Here is a 23,198-nt window from a genome sequence, read left to right on the forward strand (position 1 = left end):
GCATGGCAGGCAGCTTTTAATTGTAAACTCTGCCTGTCATGTGAGCATGGAAGGCATCATTTACTTGTAATTGTAAATGCTGCCTGACATGCGTGCATGGTAGGAACAATTTACTTGTAATTATAAATGCTGCCTGCAATGAAAGCATGTTGGCCAGTGTGTACAATGGATCCCAATTGTGCCTGCCTGCATTATCTTGATGCATAAAGCTGGCGGGCTGTATAGGGATCCGCAGTATTTGCGCCGGCATGAAACTGCATGCTGGCGCACATCCTGGGTGAGAAGTGTGTTCTGCCCCTCCTCTCCGCCATCCAAATTAATAATGAATGGAAATTAATGAAATTGAGCCGTGACGTCCATGGAAGGCCTAAAAGACTAAAAGACTCACACAGCGCTCGGAAACAGCCCCACCTAATCATGAAGCGCTGTATTTAAAAGAAAACTGGTTGTTTGGAGAGCAGTTGGAGAAACATTAAACATGACGTGCTTGCAGACAGCATGCCATGACTGTATAAATAACTGTGGCAGCCGCTGGAGGGCCTGCCAGTGATGGCTGCCCCCCGCCAGTGCTATTAAAAGACGCCCCTGCTGCCTCAGCTCATGCCAACATGCTTTCCAACAAAAGTGCCCAGACCGTTCATGAGCAACCCTGCCGTTAGGAGTGGAGGCCCCAACAGGACAACTTTTAAGGTAACGCCTTTGATTATTTCTAGGCAGTATTTGTAGAGGGGGGGGTCCCCAACTATCTATAGAGGTGCAGTGATATCAGCACGCTGTGCCCAGGCATTGCCAGTCAGCTGCAGCAGAGCTCAGAGGTCAGATTACATAAACATGCCAACATGGCGGTAAAGACTTGCCTGACGGTACTTTTGCGACTTTGCAAACCAGCTATATTTGGCCACCCTGTTATTTTGCGCAGGATATATCGTGCACATTGTAGTTTTGTGGATACGGACATATATGTCCTGGAGCTGGGTGAGTGGGTGTATTGTGTGCAGTCATTTTCTGTGGATGCAGAGCTTACCTCGCAACCTAATGCACATTGCTGCAAAGCGGACCCAGGGCCTGTGTCATGCGTGACGCCTTCAGCACGTCCTGGCTTGTCACTTTGCATTCTGCGACTTGTATGCTCCTTAAAAGAAACCAAAAAGCTAAGCGAAAATCCAGAACTGGCTGACAGCTGTTACCTCTCCCGATTTTGCCAAAGAATGACTCGGTGGAGTAGGTTAGGGCATAATTTGCCCAAGATCACAAAACTTTGTCAGGCAAAAGAGTGGGATTCCAACCCATTTGCCTTGTGCGAAAAGGAATGACTTTAACCACTAGACCACAGTTCGTGCTTGATTACCTAGTGTGCTCGTGTGCGCTTGTGAAGGGCTCTGCCATTATTTCCTAACAGAAAAATCTCTTATAAAGTAAGAAGGCACAGTGGTCTCTGTACCTGCCGCTCTGGGACAACGCCACAACCGTCATGGTTCTCACATACTATGCCATACTCAAAGCTGGCAAGTTTCCCAGTTCCATGCGGAACCTTTGAGCCAGTCCTGTTTTTTTTTTTTTTTTACACTGCATGCTGGATCTTGTAGGCCCAGCTGTTCAATGGGAAAAACACGTTCCAGCGTGCAATTGGAAGCAAAAACCAGGACCGGCTGCAGGTGTTACGCATGGAACTGGGAAACATGGAAGGGAGGCATAATTACCCTTTTCATGTAATCCTCTGGCTCTCACCCACAAATGCCTTCATAACTAAGCTCCCTGCTACCTGGCCAACCGATTTGCCCTCCATAACTCCACTAGACCTCGTAGAATGGCACAGACCAACTGTCTTTTTTTTTTTAATTATTAATTTTATTGAAATTTATAGAAAACATACAAACAACAAACTTATCAGCATTGTAATCGTAGAATTCATTGCATGGAATCCACACCCCATAACCACCCCCAACCTTCACAGAATTTAAAACAAACCAACTGTCTTGTCGTTCCACGTTTCAATCTCCAAAGATCAGTAACTGCTGAACCCATATGCATGCATTAGTATTGGCCGAACCCCAAACCCTCACCCATAATGATAGGCTCACAACTTGTTTCAAGTGTTGGCAATAAAAAGGCTGTAGGATTTTATTGTACAGATATGGGTTATGACAATAACAATATCACATATCATGATGGTATCATACTTTTGGCACCGGGTCCTGAGGTTACCCCCTCGGACCTGTGCCGCCTTCTTGTGTCCCACGACTTGTTGTGGGCACCGTACAGTGCCTTGTACTTCTTTTTGTTCTTCTCCCCTTTTTGTAGGGTGGGTGGGTTCTGTGGTAAAGAAGCAAGAAGATTTGGAAGACCCTGACTAAACAGCGAACCTCCTGTTTGCTTGGGTCCCCGTTCAGGGTCCACAAACAGATTGTGTTTACTCTGAACATGCTGCTCTCATTTATAGGACCCAGGGAGGCCCTGGGTCTTTGTTGCGTATGTGGTGGGGGCCGCTGCTGTCGCAGCCCCCGGTCGGATAGGCAACTGTCTGACCCCCTGGTGGGGGCAGATCTTTGAACCTGGGCCCTTTCTGATGGTTGTTTCCTTATGCCGCTTAGCACCTTGCTGTTTGGAGGAAGGGTGCGATGACTGTTCGCACCTTACCCTTCCGTGGCTTTTGTGCTGCTGAGACTGCGTGTCTCTGTAGCTGGGGGGAAGGAGAGGAGCAGGCGCAGGGGGTTGGGGCTGCCCCTCTCCCAGCTGCCGATGGTAACAGCAGTTACCCTGCCTCGCTTGTCGTATGCCCATGCAGCATTACCCAGTGGAACTAGCTTCCCTATTATGGCAGCTAAATTATGGACCACGCTTCCAAATGAGCTTAGAGCAGAACCCTCCTTCTTGAGATTTAAACACCTTACCAAAGCTTGGCTGTCCGCCCAAGACATCTAGCACTGGGTTCACTGCTTTGCTTGTACATAGCTGTATCCTTGTAAATATAATCTGCTTTCTCTTCTCATTGTTATGTTTATACCTGTAAACTATGTAATTATTGCTCTGTCTGCCTTTTCTTGCTGTAACTAAGTGATGCGCCTGGTTGCCCCTGGGCCTGGTGCGCTATACAAATAAATAAAATACAAATACAAATCCTAGTTTTCATCAACTATGACATCAAAGCATTTCTTTCTAAAAAATACAACCGAGCTTCCATGCCTCTACTTAGGCCCTCGGAAATATTTTCCTCGACTTTTGTCCACGCGACAATACACTGTGACATGCTGTCCTATTCCATTTTCGAAATAGAGTCCACTCCTGGTTTTTTCTTTGCATTCCGGTAGTCCTGGATTCCCCATTTTGAACCGGGATCTACAATACATGTCCCAGAATAAACATGGGGAAAACCAGGACTGGACTATCATCTCTCTATGGACTGATGCATGCCGTCATGAGTGGCTGGGGAGGATTATGGAGCAGGAATTGTAAACAGTTCTGCTGTATACTCCTTGTGTGCCGCTTCCATACCAACACGTATCTTCTTGCTGGCTCCATGTCATGAGGGTTTCCATGAGCCATGCCAGCTTTTTAGCCAACCACCTTCTGCAGTTTTATAGGGTAATGAACGAAAAGATCGAACCTAAAATTCCGAATGCACATTTAGTGTGCATTTAGCATCGTAGATTAGATCTTTTGCCCACAATACCGAACAGGAGAGCCGGCGTTGTGGGGGTGTCCCCCGCTTCCCCAGTTCGTTATGATGGGCTGCAGGGTTTGTGGGGGTGTCCCCGCATACATTAAAGGCAGTGCAGGGGGCAAACAGGTGAAATCCCAAAAGATCAAAATACCGGCAAGTGGGCTGCGTGATTTTGTGATTCGATCTTTTGGGGTACGCTTTTTAAACACACATCCTCTTACAGGGATTTATAGTTTTACTTTCATTTTCCTGAATGGGCGTAAGAGGTCAAGCAAGCGCTACTGGCATAAAACATCGGAATGTTCAAAAAAGCGCCCCTCGTGGCATGTTCAAGAAAAATGGGACTCCTGCAAGGGAAGCACTGTATCCGATTCACAGCGCGTGTTTCTATAGGATTGCGCCATTATAAAACTCTTCTGCGAATCAGGCCCTGTGGCTCGTAACGAGAAAGAAAATCAATAAATAAATAAATAAATAAACAAATAAATAAATAAACAAGTGAATCAATCTAACTTCTAAAATAGTTTTGAATGATTTCAGAAAGGTGCCTATCTCTGTGAGGACAGGGGCTAGTTGATTACTTATCCCAATATCACACCAGAAGGGGTAACGGGAGAATCTTTATCATAAACATGAGTTCATGTTTATGCAAATTCATAATCCATTATCACACCTTTTGTGCACAATTGACAAGCACCGCTGCACTTCTTCAAGTTGAAATGAATACTTTGATAGAGCAGGAAAAAAGTGATGTAAAGGAGAGAGCGACATTTTCCTCTGGTGGGGCAGCGCCACACACACAAAACAACAAATACGAAATATATCTAAGCCGGACACGTTCTACATGTTTCAGCAAAGGACACTTCATCAGGAGATGGACCCAATCTGTAGCAAAACAAAAGACGAAGCTCAAAGGGTTTCTGCAAATTATTTTTATTATATACTTGCATAGCGCAAAGCTGGCTCTGGAGCAATAAAGTGCCGTTCATAGAACAAGACAAATGTAGCACATTTTTGGACCATGCGTTCCCTCAACTATATCTGAGATAGTGATGCACTCAAACATGCATGGCTGGTTGTGCGTCTTGTGCGGTGCATTTTTCTCTGTTTTTAACTCGTTGTTCCCCTCTTCCTGTGATTGCTTCCTGGCTTCTCCCCCTCCTTCTTTGTGGACCCCCTCCTCCATGCCTATAAAACCCTGTGTGTTGTGCGTGGTTTGTCTACTTTTCTTCTGCTTCTTTTCCCTCTTTTTTTGGCGGCTCCTGTGACTGCTTCCTACTTTTTGTTCCTCTGTCTGAATCCTCGCCTCCCCTGCCTTTAAAATCTTCCTCACTAGTCCCTGGGGGATCTATGTGATCACTGAGGATATATGTGGGGGGAGACCCCCGCACCGCACCCCAATGCCCCTCCACCTTGTGTACTAACTTATGCCACCGCACCACATATTTTCGGATTGGAAATGCGGTCCTTCTCTATTTTGGTATGCTCCCATTTCACCCTATAATGGTGCACTCTTTGCCAGATGCCGCAGCCAGTATTCCACCAGAATACCACAGGAGGTAAACTCTCCATGACTCCTAGTATGTGGGTGGTAAAATGGAGGCTGTTCGAAATATTGGTGTGCTGCGTTTCCCACAAAGTGCCTTTTCAGCATCATAGCCTGTGTTTAGCATTATCACCAAAGTGATGAGGGGGGCCTTTATTCTCAGTTAGATTCCTTTTGTGCCATGTAGTGCCAGGATATGACCATGTACTGTCATCACAAGCACAGCTGCACATAATACAAATATTAGCTCGAGGTGGCTGAACGGGTTTGAATCTCATTTGAATGTTTCTAAACAGGGGTTCAAATCACTTTGAAGGATGTGAACTATTACGGGCCGAAATTCAAAATAGTTTGAAAGATTGGAACCCTAGTTCGATAAGAGTACTTGACTGCCTGAAGCGGATTAACCGTTGGGTACATTTTTACACTTTTATTTAATTTCTTTTCATTTTCTTTTTGATTGTATTTTATTTATACTTGATGTCATGAGACATTATTCAGATATCAGGCCTTCTTCCAGCTCCAAATAATTCAAATTATATTTGAAACACTTAGGGCCTACTATTTGAACTGGTTCGGATTGATTCAAATCGTAAATGAGGCGAGTTGGGCTTCATCAGTAGAGGTTAAAGATTCTCATCCGAAACTGCTCTTTAGCAGTCCGACTAATTTGCATTGATTCAAACCATTATTTGAATGATTCTGTCACATGCATGTGCACACTGTAAGGAACTCATGGTGGCAACAGTAAAGACAGGCACAAGTGATCACAGTTCAAGGGTGTTTATTGAACTTTATAATAGGTGAGATAAACGCCTAATCTAAACCTAAATCTAAGATGGGAGCAAGCTACAACCAACAAATAATAATAAGGCAGTCCTAGTGGTGTCTTGTAAAACAAATAGTCCTATACTAAAAAAAAACTATTGCCAATCCTTACTACTTAATTACAAAAAGAGTGTGGGCTAACGTTCACCAGAAAAGAATGAAGTGTTCACAAAAATGATAAGTCAGGATGGTAAGGCTGGGTCTCCCTTTGTCACGTTTGAAGAACGGGACAAGGCGGGTCTCTCGAGCACTGCACACTCGAGAGCCTCATCAGCACAAGGTTCACAGTTCAGTTCAAGGACATCAAAAACCTTCAGAAGACCTGTGGTGTTTCACAAAGAGAAACAAACAAAATGTTCTTTGGGCGATTGCTCTTCGCCCCTGGGATCTCTCTCTGCCGGGCTCGGATCCTCCTTACAAAAATAGTCCTCCCTCCGTCGGGTTCACTAGCGCCTTTCCTCAACACAGTTCATGTATTCCTAATACAGGTCATGTATTGTTCAGTTTTATTAGAAAGCAGGGTTTCCTTCTCTTTCGCTTTCTTTCGGCATTCCTCTGTCAGGTTCACACTTGCCAATTATCACAGTTCACAATCGTTGTGGAAAGCGGGGTTCTCTTCCCCAAGCTTTCCTCTGGTAACGGGTCAGATAATTTCGATTGAATAAGGGATTTGATGTGACCCATATAGGACCACTCTGACACCTCACACCACCCTTTTCTATGGCCTTCTGGTTGCTGTAGTTTTCAAACAAAACAGGTCCTGGTCAGAGCCTTTCGAAAGAGCGCCCATATGGCGCTGAACCCCTCTGCACCTGGACCTCAACCGGACCTTCTTTAAAGTTCAAACATACACACAAGTTCTTTCTTCTTGCATTCAAAATTTTACTACTCATAACCTTTGGTTTAACACAGTTCGGTTTGATATCAGCTTCCTCCGACTCGCTGGCTGTGCTGAACCCATTGGCTTCTTTGTTCTCTGGAGTCAAGGATAGTACCATGATAGCCAACTTGCCTCTTCGCCTGCTTTATCAAAGCTGGAAGCCCCTGTGTACCATTGACCTCTGTTGCTCCACACGCCAGCTGTCACTCCCGGTTTTATGTTGCCCCCTCTAGAAGCTTTGCGGGTCTGAGTTAAAAAGGGCAATAGCAATTCCCCCTTTGTTGTCCTTACTGGTCTCAACGCTTTTTTTCTTCCTTTGTAGTTCCAGTTTAGTGTAGCTGTCTCCTTGTGCGTTCGGCCTTGCTCAGAGTGTGCTTTTGTGCTCTGCCTTTTATTCCTGTGGGCAAGGTAAAGGTCCATCAGGTGTGCATGATTATTGTCAATTGCCTGTCTCTGGCTGAATCGTGTGTTGGGATATATCAGGTAAACGGCTCTGGTATTAGTCCGTTGTCTGTTACAATGTAAGAAAGGGTTTGTGCGGAAAAGGGGGGTAGAGCTTCTAAATATCCTACAAGGTAGGATGGGGAAAAGGTATTACAGGAAAGGGGATACCGCATCTCACCTCTCGGTGTCCCACTTCCACTCACACATACCCACACATGCAGCGATGGGAGCACAGGAATCAGTTGCCAGGCCACAAGATCATTGAGGGGCAATGATATTCCGATACTGCCATCATATACCATGACTAGATATTGTAAACACGTGCCCAGGTTTCTCCATGTACTCCCACCAAATGCAAAGGTACACTACTCACACTCAGATGCGCACATACACACACCCCCACACTCATACATGGGAACACATACCCACACTCACCCGTTTACTGCCACAAAGAAACATCTACGCAAACAGGGTTATGTGAAATGACACACATAGGCACAGGCACATACTGGGTTCTATGTCATATTTTTTCCTTTTTTGCAGGTCGCCTAACAAAAAGACATATTTGTTTCGGCTGATTTTAGGCAGCCCGCAAAAAGCAAAAACACAACATAGCTTTGCCCCCCACCCTCTCAGGCAGGATGTGCCAGAAATTGATGGGGATTTCACCACCCAAACCCTCTTTCCTCCATCCCCACCGCCTCCGTCCCAACACAAGAATTCCCCTCACCCACAAAAACACCAACACGCAACATGCACACAAACACACGCACACACTTACCGTTTCTCCCCGATGGCACTTCTGGGTCCTGGTGAGCCTGTCAGCCCCTGCGTGCACTCGTGTGCAGCTGGGGCATGATAGTTTGATTTAGAAAGGCCGCTCTGTATGGTCACAGAGCGGTCTTTCTAAATTGATCTTTTTTTCTTCATTTAAAAAAAAAGTTCTTTTGACCTAACACCACATGTTCACTCATACACAGTTGATAACCAGATCCTGCAGCAAGTGGAAGGTCCTCTGGTGGATTATATCGACCTAGTCTCTAGTCATGAACGGGTTAAGAGTTGCGTGCAGGAGAGTGGGCTGAAGCGCAATTCAGCAAAGACTGAGGAAATCCTATTTGGACAGCGTTACTGACCGAACCATCCTGCGACACTCCCCTCTACGCCTGTTCTTTTGGGCCACCAACGTAGTCTCTTCATCTGAGTTAAAAAAAGTGGCGACCTTTTGTGAGGCTAATTGGAGTCTGAACTGGGGTTACTATGGTTGGGAAAGCTTCTTTATTCACTCTAGTAATGAGTGAACCCCATCGGATCGTGGCAGAGGCATTGATCAACTCTAGGTTTTGCAATGCCTGCACAATTCATGTGGGTCTCCCTGGTTCTGAACGCGGCGCTGTCTTCAGTTGGTACACCATGCTGCTCGGCATCTTACTTATAGAGCAAAATATCTATCCCTGGTCTCCGAAGGGAGTTGCTTCGGCATTACGTAAGAGGAAAGAAAGTAAGAGACTAAGCAGAGTGGATGGGGTGGCAGGCCGAGGAATGGGTAAACTAGATTGAATATTCTAGTCTGTGACTATCCCACTTTGAGGGTAGCTGGTATAAAGCAACAGGGTGAAAAGATTCAATGTCATGGAGTTTGAGGATCATCTCATGGATTGAGCACCAGTTGCACAGATGCAGGAAACCATCATGTTACAGAACTAGGTTTGCTTTTCAGGGCACAAGTAAAGGACACATGTGGGTGGACAGCATCACTTTTGTTCAGTGAGCGGACACAGCCCCTTGGGTGTTTTTGAGGTTGGCAAGCTTGCTCAAGTATTTGGCTGCCAGGATTTTACACAGGTTGTCATGGTCCCAGTGTAGACGCTTCACGCCCACTGGTCATGGCCAAAGGCCATGGCTAGTGACCGGATATTGATTTAAAAAATACAGTGGGCACGGCCATGGCCGAAAGGCCATGGCTAGTGGTCTGGTAGTGTTCCAAAATATAGAGTGCGCATGACCGAAGTCTGTGCCCACTGACCATGGCCAAAGGCCATGTCTAGTGACCAAGTAGTGATTTAAAAAATACAGTGAACATGGCCATGGCCGAAAGGCCATGGCTAGTGGTCTGGTAGTGTTCTAAAATATAGAGTGTGCACGGCCGAAGTCCGTGCCCACTGACCATGGCCAAAGGCCATGACTAGTGACCAGGTAGGGATTTATAAAATACAGTTGGCAGAGCCATGGCTAGTGGTCTGGTAGTGTTCTAGAATACACAGTGGGAATGGGAGAAGGCTGTGGCCAGTGGCGCAGAAACATCTATGGAATAGCAAAACCCTAGTTAATTGTCAGTTAAGGTAAGAAACTTAACGCAACAAACCTCCTGAAATTCAATGCATTAAGGAACTCAGCACTGGCTTAACTCAGCGAGTTCCTGTTGCAAAGCCAGAAAGGACATGTTTATTAGAAGAGAAGGGATTTGCAATGCCCTAGAAAATGACATTATAGGGGATGTAGTATCAAAGGGGAGATCAGTGGGAACATGCAGAGTAAAGCCGGTCCTGAGTTCCCCAATGCGTTGAATTTCAGGGGTTTTGTTGCTTAATGCGTTGAATTTCAGGGTTTAAGTTTCTTACCTTAACGGATCATTAAATAACGTTTTTTCAGTGAATATGGACAATGAAATCCTTGAAATTGAAATAGTGTGGGAAATGATAACCACCTTAATTCGCCCGACACCCTTGATGTCCCTGTGATGCCATTTTATATACCATGCTGAACCAATCTGTGATTTCATGTATGTGCTCATAGGATTTGCAACAGAAGGGCGCTGTGTTAAGACGGTCATCACTTCCCACACCGGAAGAATGATTTGTTGCCATACATCTGATCACCTTAACTCTCTCCTAGCTAAGGTTTTTTCACTCAATGTCAAGGCTTTTTCATTCTATATTTTCTTCAGGGCCTGCTAACCATGGCTTTGACCATGGCCAGTGTATATGATGCACCAAAGATTTAAAAAGCGGGAAGGTCATTGGTCATGCCCGACAGCCATAGCCACTAGCCTCAGCCTAATGGCCGAAGCCCATAAGCCCCTAGGAACCTCTGGGTCCACTGCCCATCAGCCATTTCCAGGAACCCACAAGCCGTTGCTGATGGCCTCAGGGTCCACTGGCCACATCCTTGTCCATTCTATTACACAGGATACGACTGTGTTCACTGTACATGTTGCACCAATTATTCCAAAAGACTCACTGCCCCTTGCCTTGTCAATGTGATCTGTGTAGGTTTACAAGGATGTCCAAGTGACCCCCCCCCTCTTCCTATTGCTGGGATAATTCCTGAGTAATCATTCCCGAGTATTCCAATTCTCGCATTGGAGTTTCCCAATTCCCGCAGTAACGGGAAAATGCTCAAAACTGAAAAAACCTTCTGCATCCTCACTGGCAGTCACCATGTGTCCCTCTACTTTTTTCTGAGGTCCCCCACTCTCCTCCATTGGTTTTTCTTTCCCTGATCCTCTACCATTATCCACTTCCCTCATCAGTTCAGGTTACGCTTTTTCTTTCCCGAGCGCATCTTGCTGTATTACCACGGTAATCTCGCAAGAGTCCCCTGAGGTTTTCCGATTAGCTGAAAATGGGATCCCCAGATCACCATCAATCCTTCACGTCACATGATGTCCTCTTTCCCCCTTTCCCACTTCTAGCCTTATGTGAATTCTCCACTTTCCCTCCCCCAAATATCATTTTGAGGACTTAAAATGTTTGGCTTTCCTCGGTATTACCGTGGGACTCGTTCTCATCGCTCAGAAATAAAGGGTGGATTTTTATTTCTGAAAATCCTCTCAGCCTCTCTAGTGCAAAGCACCATGGGAGATATATAAAGTCTTTCAGGGCCCCCTTCTCAGTTTTTTAAAAACTACTGGAAGGATTTCCCCCAAACCTGTAAAAGGCACATCTCTGGAGCTTTGAGCCTAAGTTGTTTCTGATTTGATCCAAATCCGTCCAGTAGTTTCTGCGCGCCGGTTGTTCAAAATGTCCAGTTTGGAGAGGAGACAGGGGACATGACAACAGTTGTTTTTGGAAAGGTTCCTCAAAATCCATCCAGCAAGTCAAAAGTTATTAGCAGTAGAATTTTGGGAAAAGTCTATATGCAAAGACTTTGCCTTGTCGCCGTCTTCTAATTATAGACATTTTTTCAGCTACATTAGAGTTTCTAACGGATATTGCCATTATTTTCCATGGAGCTTCACAAAGGCAATGAAGGCAATGCCAACTCATCATTTGGGGCACTAGTGCACCGCGCACCCTGTTTTCAGGAAATGTCTCTTGGTGGCATTCAAAAGCAAAAGCTGGTTTCTTTACATTTGCATTATGGAGCAAGTTCACTTGCTCCATAATGCAAATGGAGTAATGTCACTTGCAAAAAAATCTCAAATTATTTAATTTGTTTGCATATCCTGCGACTGGTGATGTTTCTCACGCCCTTCACCGCATTGTGCCTAGGATAGGCAGGGGGATATCAGATGCCAGGCCTTATCACATACACAGCGCTCTGACAAGCATTAGAAAGACCTGCATGATGTCACAGCCTTGTGAACCCTCCGTGGCACTGAAAAGGCGTCCCATAGAGGACATGTAATGGTCTCTTGACCCCCCACATTCCTTGCCTGCCTCAGGTCGGTGGCGTATTAAGAACTATCAGGAACAGCCAATGGGATTCAGGTGTGGTATAGCATTAGAAAAGGTCCCTGTTAGGTTGTAGCAGCACCAGCATTTCAGGGATTTGCCTGGTCTTCTATTAGAATGGCAATGAAGGGTTTCTAAATGTGCTGGAATAATCTTCCATGGGTGACATATGAGAAGGGTTCCAACTCTCTTTTCCTGTCCTCTGTTTTCAGATACAGTCCCAACAGAACCCAAAACCACACTTAACCACAACCGCACAACACTGGAGCTATGGCAATACTCAAAGTATTGGGTAGTTCAGTAGGGCGCAACGGGTGTGGGATAGCACATCAAGTGGCTTACCATTGACTTAATTGTGCCACACTGAATGCTTTGTTGTAATGTGTCTATCTTTCCCATCTCCCTGGCATGCTGTTCAGGATATTTGTTTGCATGTATGAGGTAACGAGTGCTCATAGTATTCAATGTCCTATGAGTGCGCTGCTTTCCCTATTTTGCCAACCTCTGAAGCCTGAAAAGTAGATGCACGCAGGCTTGACATGTGGCCAATATTGCACCAGACCTGGAGATGAACTTAACTGGTCTGCTGTTAAATCTCAGTTACCAGTTTAATGGTATCCACACTACAGAATAATTGCTAATTTTACTATAGCCGATATGATAGCTCAGTAGGTTGAGCGCTCGCTGCTGCAATGTGTGTTCGATCTGCAGGTTGCCTTTCATCCTTCTGAGGTCGATAAAAGAGCTAAGCATAAGTGCTATACAATAACATATTATCATTTGGCCTTGGACGTCTGCTTGCATTCACAGTAATTTGACAATATGGATCTATACACACAGATATTAATGATACATATGGTGATCCATTCTTGTATGAAATGTATATCACATTAGTGAAATCATAACCATATTTTTTGTAGTGTACTTAGGAACAATGCTATTTGATGCCACTTCCTGTTTTGTCAAGGGGTGAAAGGTCGTGTCCATGCCACTCCTGCGCCTCGGAGTTCTGGACCCTGTCACAGAACTATATGTACAGTTATGTTATTTTATGAGTTGTGTTGTTGAGCGGTCTGCCAGGCATCCGGGCACAGGCTGCGTGCAGGAGAGCCCCCAAAGAGTAATCCAGGGGGCCGATTTGCCAGAGCAGCTCGGCGTCCCCAGAGCAATAGTGGGTATCGGCCCGCTTCGGGGACAGACCAGATGGGCCCAAGCATCAATACACTGGCAGCGTTCAGGGCGCTGCCTGGGCTGAAAAAGAACAGCCCAGTCCGAGCTGCATGGGGGTGGTGGCCCAGACCAGGCTACCTGGCTGTGCCCTCTGTCAGCCACTTTCATGGCCTGCGAGCAGAGGAGTTGCTAGGGGAGGCCAAGTGGGTTATAGCCCCTGGTCTTTTGGTTGTAGCCCCAGATAGAATCTCAGGAGCTACAGACAAAAGGCTAGCTAGCCTTGAGTCCCGACAGTTCCGACATCAGCATAGCCCCGGGTATTTTCATTTTCCATACCTAGCAACACCCCTGCCTGTGAGCCAGCCCCATTCCAAAAGGCCTACTGGGTTCCACTCTGGGGGTGAAGAGCAGAGAAATATGCTCTGTCCCAAAGGGCAGAGTAGTGTAGAAAGTGCCTAGGTGGCAAGCCAGCATGCCCGGGTGAAGAGCGGGGCTGAGAAAGTCCCGGCAGCTCTGTTGGGCAGCCTGGGTGAAGTAAAGCCCAAGGCTACCTCGCGGAGCAGCCCCGGTGAAAACCAGAGGCCTTAACCCCTGTATCTACCATCCCATTGCTGAGAGGGCGGGCCATGAAGCCCCAGAAGGCCTCGGCACGCAGCGGTAAATATTGGCAGCGTCCCCTTTGCTATAGGGACGCTGCCTGATTTCAAGAGGGCAGCGTTTGTGAAGCGGTGAGCATGGAAACACAACATTCCGACTCCACATGGGACGCCGCCTGAAGTCAAAATGCTCACGCTAACGGGGCTGCCCTGATCATGTCGAATCAAGCAGAGGGTGCAGTGGTGATTGTGGGAGGAACCCCCACCCCTGCCCCCAGCCAACGGGGCCCACCCAGAAAGTTTGGAAAGGGGATTGTGGGAGGACCCACACTTATGCAGGGGGGCGGCCCAGAACATGAGCAGAGCGCGGGCTTTGTGATGAGTGTGGGTGGTCCCATGTGGTGGACGTGGCCACCCTGAAGAAAGAAGAGGGACCAGCCCGCATCAGGGAACAGGCCACTAGCCAGTCCTTCAACCAGCTTGGCAGCCAGCCCTCAGCGTGCCGGGGTCACCAGAGACAGCCCTTGAAGGTACCGATTGCAGCAGTCACCGCTTTTGGAATGTTTTATATGTTGTGTTTCCATGCACATATGTAGTTATATTTATAGGTCTATATTTAAGTGAATGCTAATTGTTGTGTAGTGTGAATAAAGTATAAGCAACATAAATGTTAAGCAGGGGGAAAAAAGTGTTAGGGGAAGTTAAGTAGGTGTTAGAGCAGTGAATGGATAAAAGGTGGGAAGAGGGGAGGTACCCTGGCGTGAGGTAGTGGGATAGTGTGGCCGCCTGCCTGAGGCCACCTGGCGAGATGGGTCCACCCACAGAGGCCATCCTCTGGCCTCACACTCCATGTGGGTGGTCCCTGAGAATAGGTAGGGGGTCTGTTGCATCAGGCTCACCCTAAGGGTCCCTGCAACCCCTCCAAGGAAGGGTGCGCTGACATCGCAGGTCCCCAGTCAGTTGGTGGTCACGGCAGGGGAACCCTAGGGAATAGTAGCAGGGAAGGTATTAAAAGTGTAAGTGTATTTTATGAATTAAGAGGGGTCCTCAATTTGATCCGAATAAAATTCACAACAGTGCCCGTCTGTGGCCACTAGTAATCCAAGAACATTTTTACCACACCGTCAAACTTGTAATGACCCCCTGTGTATTTAAAGCCATATGAAACCGAAAAACCATATATGCGCAGCAGCTCATTTTCATGGGGTCATGAATAAATAGAACAGCTTTGTACAGCATTTTGACATTCATAAACTACGTATCCACTGCTAAAGGGATGTTGCACATACCTTAATTTTCATTAGGACCCCCTTATTGGTGAACATATTTCATATTTGTTTTATAATATACACCAAGAATAAGGAAGACACCTAGCCTAAGTGCCATATACATGATCTGTACTAGTTGTCATGAATGACTTTTGAAATTGGCCTTGTTATGTAGTATACATTTTGAAAAAAGATTGCAGTCCCTTTGCATTCATCCCTACACAAGCTGGCTTTGGCAACCCCATCTGTGGCATAAGACCTATGGTCATGGAAGATCAACAAAGAGAAACTGCATCTTCTGTATTTACAAATTAATCTTGATTGGTGCTATTTATAATTTCTTCTAGTCAAAAGGCAGACTGTAAACAATGAGTCTCTGTTGGCAAGAAGCACGCTATAGTCTGTGCTTAGAGACTTGATGTAGCAAAAAGACATTTTTTTAAGCATTGATTCCAGTGGCCCAGAGGAAGGCCATCGCTAATGAATTGCTGGGCCAAGAACTACACTGTAAATCTCGAGTTCCCGAGTGATGAGGTAGACTGTAATCAGTTACTTTCTGAGCCCTGAGTCAGGTCTTAAGTAGTGAGTTCCTGTCATAAGACTCAGAGGGATGCAGTGACCCTCTATAGCCAAGAGTCAAACTTTAAGCAGTGATTTGCTGTGGTTCATGCAAAAGTCTGCACCATAAAAGCGAAGTAAGATTCCTCCCATAGGGGAATTTGGGCATTATTATCTCCTTGTAACACTCATCAACACTGGTGTAATTTACAGTGGCAATGCTGGCATATATTATGGCTAATTGCATCATGAAAATGCATTAGATAATGTTCTTGCATACTCTTGGTGAGTGCTGCAAAATGCACTAGTATCACCTCCTTATTATTCTGAGAGAGAACCCCTGAGAATTCCTCTTGGCATAGCCTGCTGAAGGCAGCGGTATTACAGGGACCTTGATCCATGGAGACGAGCTTCCGCTAGCCGCTGTGGAATAGTAACACCGGGAATAAAGGAAGTAACCATCTGGATCACATTAGAACGGTCCTGCCAAGGGTCACAGGATGTTATTGGCCACCACATTACTAAGCTGCCACGTGGAGATCAAGTCACCTTTGTGCAAAATAACATTGCACATCCTAACCAAGGAAGAAAGGCAGGAAGCAGCCTGGAGGGCTGGTTTTAGAACCTCTCTGCCTAGTCTATGCAGTTTTCTTCCGTTTTCTTAAATGCAAAGTGACAACGTCTCAAGCCGCTGTAATTAAGCCAGGCCATTTTTCCCTCACAGCATCAATTTCTTGCTGTGACAATAGCCCTCCCTATGTATGATAAAGATAATTTGGCAGACAATCACCAAAACGAGAACTGTTACAGTAGGGAGAGTGCTTGGCAGTCTTCTATGAAAGCGATAACTGTTACAGTAGGGAGATTGTTTGACAGACTTGCACTAGAATGAGAACTGTTACAGTATGGACGTGTTTGGCAGGCTTGCATGAGAATGAGAACTGTTACAGTAGAGAGAGTGATTGGCAGACTTGCACTAGAACGAGAACTGTTACAGTAGGGAAGTGTTTGAGAGACTTGCACCAGAATGAGAACTGTTACAGTAGAGAGAGTGATTGGCAGACTTTCATCAGAACGAGAACTGTTACAGTAGGAAGATTGTTTGGCAGACTTACACTAGAATGAGAACTGCTACAGTAGGGAAGTGTTTGGCAGACTTGCATGAGAATGAGAACTGTTACAGTAGAGAGAGTGATTGGCAGACTTGCACTAGAACGCAAACTGTTACAGTAGGGAAGTGTTTGAGAGACTTGCACGAGAATGAGAACTTTTACAGTAGAGAGAGTTATTGGCAGACTTTCATCAGAACGAGAAGTGTTACAGTAGGAAGATTCTTTGGTAAACTTGCACTAGAACGTGAACTGTTAAAGTAGGGAATTGTTTGGCAGACTTGTATGAGAATGAGAATGTTTTACAATACGGAAGTTTCTGTCAGATCTGCATGAGAATGAGAACTGTTACAGTAGAGAGAGTGATTGGCAGACTTTCATCAGAATGAGAACTGTTACAGTACGGAAGTGTTTTCCAGACTTGCATGAGAATGAGAACTGTTACAGTAGAGAGAGTGATTGGCAGACTTGCACTAGAACGAGAACTGTTAAAGTAGTGAGAGTGTTGACAGACTTGCACTAGAACGAGAACGGTTACAGTAGGGAAGTGTTTGGGAGACTTGTATGAGAATGAGAACTCTTACAGTACGGAAGTGTTTGGCAGACTTTCATCAGAATGAGACATGTTACAGTAAAGAGAGTGATTGGCAGACTTGCACTAGAACGAGAACTGTTACAGTAGAGAAGTGTTTTGGAGACTTGCATGAGAATGAGAACTGTTACAGTAGAGAGAGCTATTGGCAGAATCAAAATGAGAAATGTTACAGTAGAGAGAGTGATTGGCAGACTTTCATCAGAACGAGAACTGTTACATTAGGAAGATTGTTTGGCAGACTTGCACTAGAACGAGAACTGTTAGAATAAGGAAGTGTTTGGCAGACTTGTATGAGAAGGAGAACTGTTACAGTACGGAAGTGTTTGGCAGACTTGCACGAGAAAGAGAACTGTTACAGTAGACAGAGTGATTGGCAGACTCATTAGAACGAGGACTGTTACAGTACGGAAGGGTTTGGCAGACTTGCATGAGAATAAGAATTGTTACAGTAGAGAGAATGATTGGCAGACTTTCATCAGAACGAGAACTGTTACAGTAGGGTAAGCGTTTGGCAGACTTGTACTAGAACGAGAACGGTTACAGTAGGGAAGTGTATGGCAGACTTGGATGGGAATGAGAACTGTTACAGTAGACCTAGTGTTTGCCACAGTTACACCAGAACAAAAACTATATAGGGAGAGCGTATGGCAGAGTTTGACAAGACCTACTACTGTTTAGGAAGAGTGTATATTCTCTGGAAAATTGAACAAGATAAGTTTACCATAAAATAAAATTAACATATGCTGAACATTTCTCTCTAAAATATTTTATGTGCATTGATTAAAGTGACCATTGAAATACTGTTTTCAGCTGGTTGCTTCCCTCATAACACACATCCAAGAAAAGAGCGTTTGTTGACCGATGGGGACCCAAAATGCAGAAAAAATATTTCTGGTTTATGATGGCCTTTTACAGTACAAGAACCGTATAAGCAATGGTCATCAAGGAGGGATATAACTGGGTAGGTGTTTAAATTCATGCTAATGGTGAAGTTCTTTGGCTTCAATCAGATCCTCTAAACACCCTTGCCCTATTTGAATATGCATGCTGGCTTTTAAGTACCTTTTCTCTAGTATGTGTTTGTTGATGATTACTTTATTTAAGCTAATTCAGTTAATTTACCAGACTTCAAAAATAAATAAAGTTAAGCATCAGTGATGTAGAGTTTTATCTAGAAGAGGATATTTGAACTACCCCGTATTAAGATTTAATATTAATAATGAGTGGGGTAAACATTTATAACAATACTAAAGGCATTACATCCTGCCGCACTACATCCAATGCTCTCTTCCAAAATACCTTCCTTCTCGATCCCTTCGCTCAGCTACCTCCAACTCCCTAAGGGCTAGACACTTCTCCAGGCAGATAGTGGGGGGTAGATCTCTCTCCTCTGCAGGTACCTCCCACTTGAATGGCCTCCCTGCCCAGATCAAACTTTAGCCAGAACACCTGAAGTTCAGGAAGCAGCTCAAAACGCTCCTCTTCTCCTCTGCTTTCTCTCTCTCTCTCTCTCTCTCTCCTGCTAACCTACATGACCTACCTGTCGGCTGTACCGACTGGTTGCTTGGCTACCCTCAAAGTCTCACTGGGTACCAGGCTCTCACTTGATTAGTCACTTTTTCACTGCCTCCGGGCCTACCACCTATGTAGGGGCTGTAACTGTAACCAGATTGTCCCTTGCTCTCACTGTCCAGAGCTGCGCTGTCACTTACTCAGAGCATTGCTTCCCTGTTTTCCCCTACCCTCGCCCTTGCACTTCCCCCACCCTTGAGCCTTGCACTTCTCGTACTCGGACTTGCATGATCTGAATGACACAAGGCCTATTAAGATTGTTTGTCTTGTCCTCCCTCTGTCTTCCTTCCCTTGTCTTGTCGCGCCTAGAAACACTTGTGTACAGACGAATTATAAATGACTTATCATATCATATAATTGTTGGGGACGACTTTTGCCCATTTGAAGTCTATATAAGAGCAGTTGGATATAAAAAGAGAAAGAGCAATGCTAGCCTAAGGAGGGATCAAACTGTTACATTTATGCACTTAGGTTAATGATGTGTCTAATCAGTGCCCCTAGGAGGTATTGTAATATTATACCAGTAGACAGGGGGCATTCGCAGCAACAATACCACAAGTTAGCAGAGTATCTGGGGCCCATCCGGAACCTTACCCCCGGGAATAACAGAGAACTCAGCCATGGGGCAAATACATTGGGCCTCATTACACAGTAGGAGGTAACCATGCCGCTATTAGCGGCATGGCTACTCCCTGACAGCATACCGGGTCCGGGTAGGCGGTATGGGGACTTACCGGGTCAAAATTTGCGGTACTGTTATTAGCTCTGAAGTCCCTTAGCGGGTCCCGTCCTTAACACCTGGTTAGACCAGGCGTTAAGGACAGGACCCACTGAGGGACTGTGATGCTGGAAATGCATCGGAGGGTCAGGGCCTCCGTATCCTTGTCCTTTACTGCTTTTCATCGTGTGTTCTGTCGTGTTTTCCGTGCAGGAGTTCATGTGGGACTCCTGGCGGTGCAGCTCTCTTTCTTTTGGTTTGGTGAACGGACCCGTGGGATACCCTTATGGCACCCATGGGTGGGGGGTACAACCCTGTGCCCCTAGTGTATGTTTTTTGGGCACCTGTGGGTGGCCCGCAGAGCAGGGTATGGGCTGCTGGCAGCTCGATGCTGAATTTGACAGGTGCGCGGAGTATCCTCCATTTTGGTATACCCCGGCCCTGCCATTGGGATCAGTTGATTCCTGATAGAAAACAAGATGGCCCCGGTGGCCTCTTGCTTTCTATTACCCATTACCTTGTTTTCCCAAAGTCCTGGGAAGCCCTGACTCTGTCCCTTCCCCCTGACTGGCTGTTGGATGGAAGTGCCATATATGGTGTTGTTGTGAAGGCACGGCCAGACTAGCTGGAGCCTTCCCGGTGATGTATGTTGTGGGTACCTCCTGTGGGTGGGACCTGGGTGAATAGAGTGTGTGACGAATATGCATTCTGTGTTGTGGGTGTCTAGTATCTGGTGGTTGACACAATGACTGAGACAACCCTGCCTGAAACCGGTATGAATGCAGCTTGGAGTGTTGAATGGCTTGGTACTTGTCCCAATACACATAACTTGTTGTGAGTGTCTGGAGAGAAGTGAATGGCCTGAATACCTTGTGTGCCTGATTGGCTGTCTGCCTACATCAATGCCCGCAGTCGTGATTGGATGCTTGAGTGTGACCCAGCGGAATGAATGGGAGATCAACAGTATATCTGGGGACCTCTCACTGCTAGGAATCGTGTTCAGAAGCTGACGTCCACTACGACGAGTAACTGGATTAACTGATGCTTGACCTTGAAGCCCTGCTGGACGAGAAGAATTGCTGTTGCTCTCCTTCACAATCCGAAAGCTGCTGTGCCTCCAAGGACTGACCCAGAGAAGACCTGGTAAGGCGCCCTCTTCCCGAGCTACGAGGGACCATCGTGCACAGCTGATCTTTGCCAATGCTCCCTGGTAGACAGACCTTCGACAGGCTGCCGACCCGATACAGGGACTGCTGCGGAACTCCAAGGAGAAGCACCCGGACTGTTGTCCGCCACTGTCGACGACCGCCGTCGCCGACCGGAGCCGCCGTGCTCCCATTTGCCTAAGAACTTCCATTGATCATCGGACGCTCTCGTCTGCATCGGCATCCGCTTGTCTCCCGCTGCAGAAGGCCCAACCGTCGACGCGCCGAGGAGCATCCACCGGTGGGTTTCCCACCACCTACAGACCGCAGAGACGCCGACGACTCGACGCCCTTGCTGGGCCACAGTTCTTCATCATCTCTTTGCGGTCCAGAACTATCATCACCGAGGTGCCCCGCACGCCTCTTCCTTGCAGGACGCCAACGCTCTGTCGTCGACGAGCACCGCTAGGAACGAAGCTGTCACTTCCCTGCCATAGTTCACCCTGTTCACCGTCGGACGTTCGACGGCCCGTGACTCCAGCCTTAAAGGGAGGGCACTCAAGAAGGGCCGACGATTCCCCGACATCAAACGCCAAGTTCTCCGACACCTCTCGACGATCCGTGGCTCCCGCCTGAAAGGGAGACACTCAAGAAGGATCTGTCGGCGCATCGTCAGAGAACTCTACTCCACCAGGTACATTGGGGGGGGGGGTAAAAACCTTAATAGGAAGAAGTAAGACTATCGGACAATATATGGACTGGGCTTGTGCTATATATCTTTATTTACAGGTTGCCCAGGTGGGGGGATCTCCACACAGAACTGTGTCTAGGTAATGGGGCCAGCATTCTGCCTATTGTTTCCACCATCTTGCGTTCCTTTCTATCTCTATTGCTGGTTTCCTCGTTATTGATCTGTGTGACATTTTAACCGTAAAGTTGATGCATTTGATAACATTAGTGGTACCACTCTAGACGTGTATATATTTATCATTATTGACTTCCAAGTACAAAGTGCGTTATTGTGATCGTGTACCTACCTTTGAATATTAATTATATAAAGACTGTGTTTTCAGTAATACAGTGTGTGGACATTCCTTTGTGGAGGTTCGGGGACTACACTGTACTTAAGAACCAGCCCGCATCACCTCCTGAGAAGCTAGGCCTTGATTGCTCGTCCATTGCTACCTTATAGAGAATCTTGGCTGGGGTCTGCTGTGCCTCTCCTCTACCATATAGAGAGCGGAAGTACAGACACCCCCTACCAGTCTTTACAGGGACCTCGTAGTAGGGCGCTAAGGGATTACCGGCACCGGTGACCTTACCGGTACCGGTAATCCCTTAGCACCTACTGTGTAATGAGGCCCATTGTCTTTAGTCCCCAATAGACAGGGATCATACAGAAAACAACAAAATCTCTTGCAATCTCACCTTTTGAGCCTGTGTCACCCAGTTTTGTATCATGGTGATGCCCAAACATTAACACCATCCCCAAAACCAAAGGGGCATTCCCATTGGGTAGCTCGGGTGGTATTACCAAATGTTAGTTATCCCGTTGGTTTCCAATGTCAGGTGGCTTTGCCTGAGACTTCCCCTAAAACAATCTATTATTTGTCTCTACTGGGTCACGTGTGCGTGGACCACAAAACTGAGCCTTTCTGTCTACAATTATAAGGATTTTATTCAGCATTTTCCTGGAGGCTCAAAGCCTCCGGAATCAGGAATTTTCCACCCGCCCTTTGTCCTTAGCTGCAAACACCGTTCTGTGCTTCCTGCTCCAGGGACGGCACCTTTGCCTCATGTATTCGAGGCCTGTGGTTTTATGTGTATTCACTACAGTCATTCTATGGTTTCCCTACATGTCTTAATATCTTCTTAGAGGTTTGTCGTGATAGAGGCCTATAGGTTCCTTATACGTTCCTGTAGCTCTTTATGATAAGTTGTGGAAAAGCGGTTGCAAGCTCGGTCCATGTGTGCTTGGCTTTCTTGCACTTCTGCGTTTGGCTAATGAAAAGGAAAACACCATTGGCAGTATGTACATGTATCTGTCCTCTATCTACAGACGGTGTAAGCATGTTCTTTGTGCATGTGTGTGTGCCTTTGTATCTTTGTGCAGGTTTGCTTTGTGACTAACGCTGCTATGTCATGTTGTCACCAGTGATGTCGTCACGGTTAGATCTTGTCAACAGTCAACCTAATCCATCGATGAGGCACCTGTCTCTTCGAAACCATCAACTGGATAAGGCTTTAAGGGTTATCTGAGTGAATATCTCTTTGCATATGTGGGATACACTGGCGCGCCTGGTGATTGGCCGAACAGCGAGTGGCATCGTTGGTTTCTCATACTTTGGGCTGACATTCACATAGGGGTCATGAGGGCCATCCCAGGGACCCCCCTTCAGTATATGTTGCATTAAGGTTACCAGATGACTCCT

The 23,198-nt window shown here is 46.3% G+C and overlaps 1 protein-coding gene across 1 annotated transcript in view; it reads left to right on the top strand.

Annotated features, from left to right (window-relative positions):
- The first annotated feature begins 591 nt into the window (after window positions 1-591).
- LOC138528565 (erythroblast NAD(P)(+)--arginine ADP-ribosyltransferase-like) overlaps window positions 592-23,198 on the top strand; it is a 175,549-nt gene continuing 152,942 nt past the window's right edge. Inside the window, exon 1 of the mRNA XM_069640335.1 lies at window positions 592-690. Coding sequence (XP_069496436.1) covers window positions 601-690 — 90 coding nt within the window. The 5' untranslated portion in view covers window positions 592-600. The remainder of the gene's footprint in view (window positions 691-23,198) is intronic.

This window comes from Ambystoma mexicanum, chromosome 7q (genome assembly GCF_040938575.1).
Source record: "Ambystoma mexicanum isolate Mex_15411 chromosome 7q, UKY_AmexF1_1, whole genome shotgun sequence".
NCBI lineage: Eukaryota > Metazoa > Chordata > Amphibia > Caudata > Ambystomatidae > Ambystoma > Ambystoma mexicanum.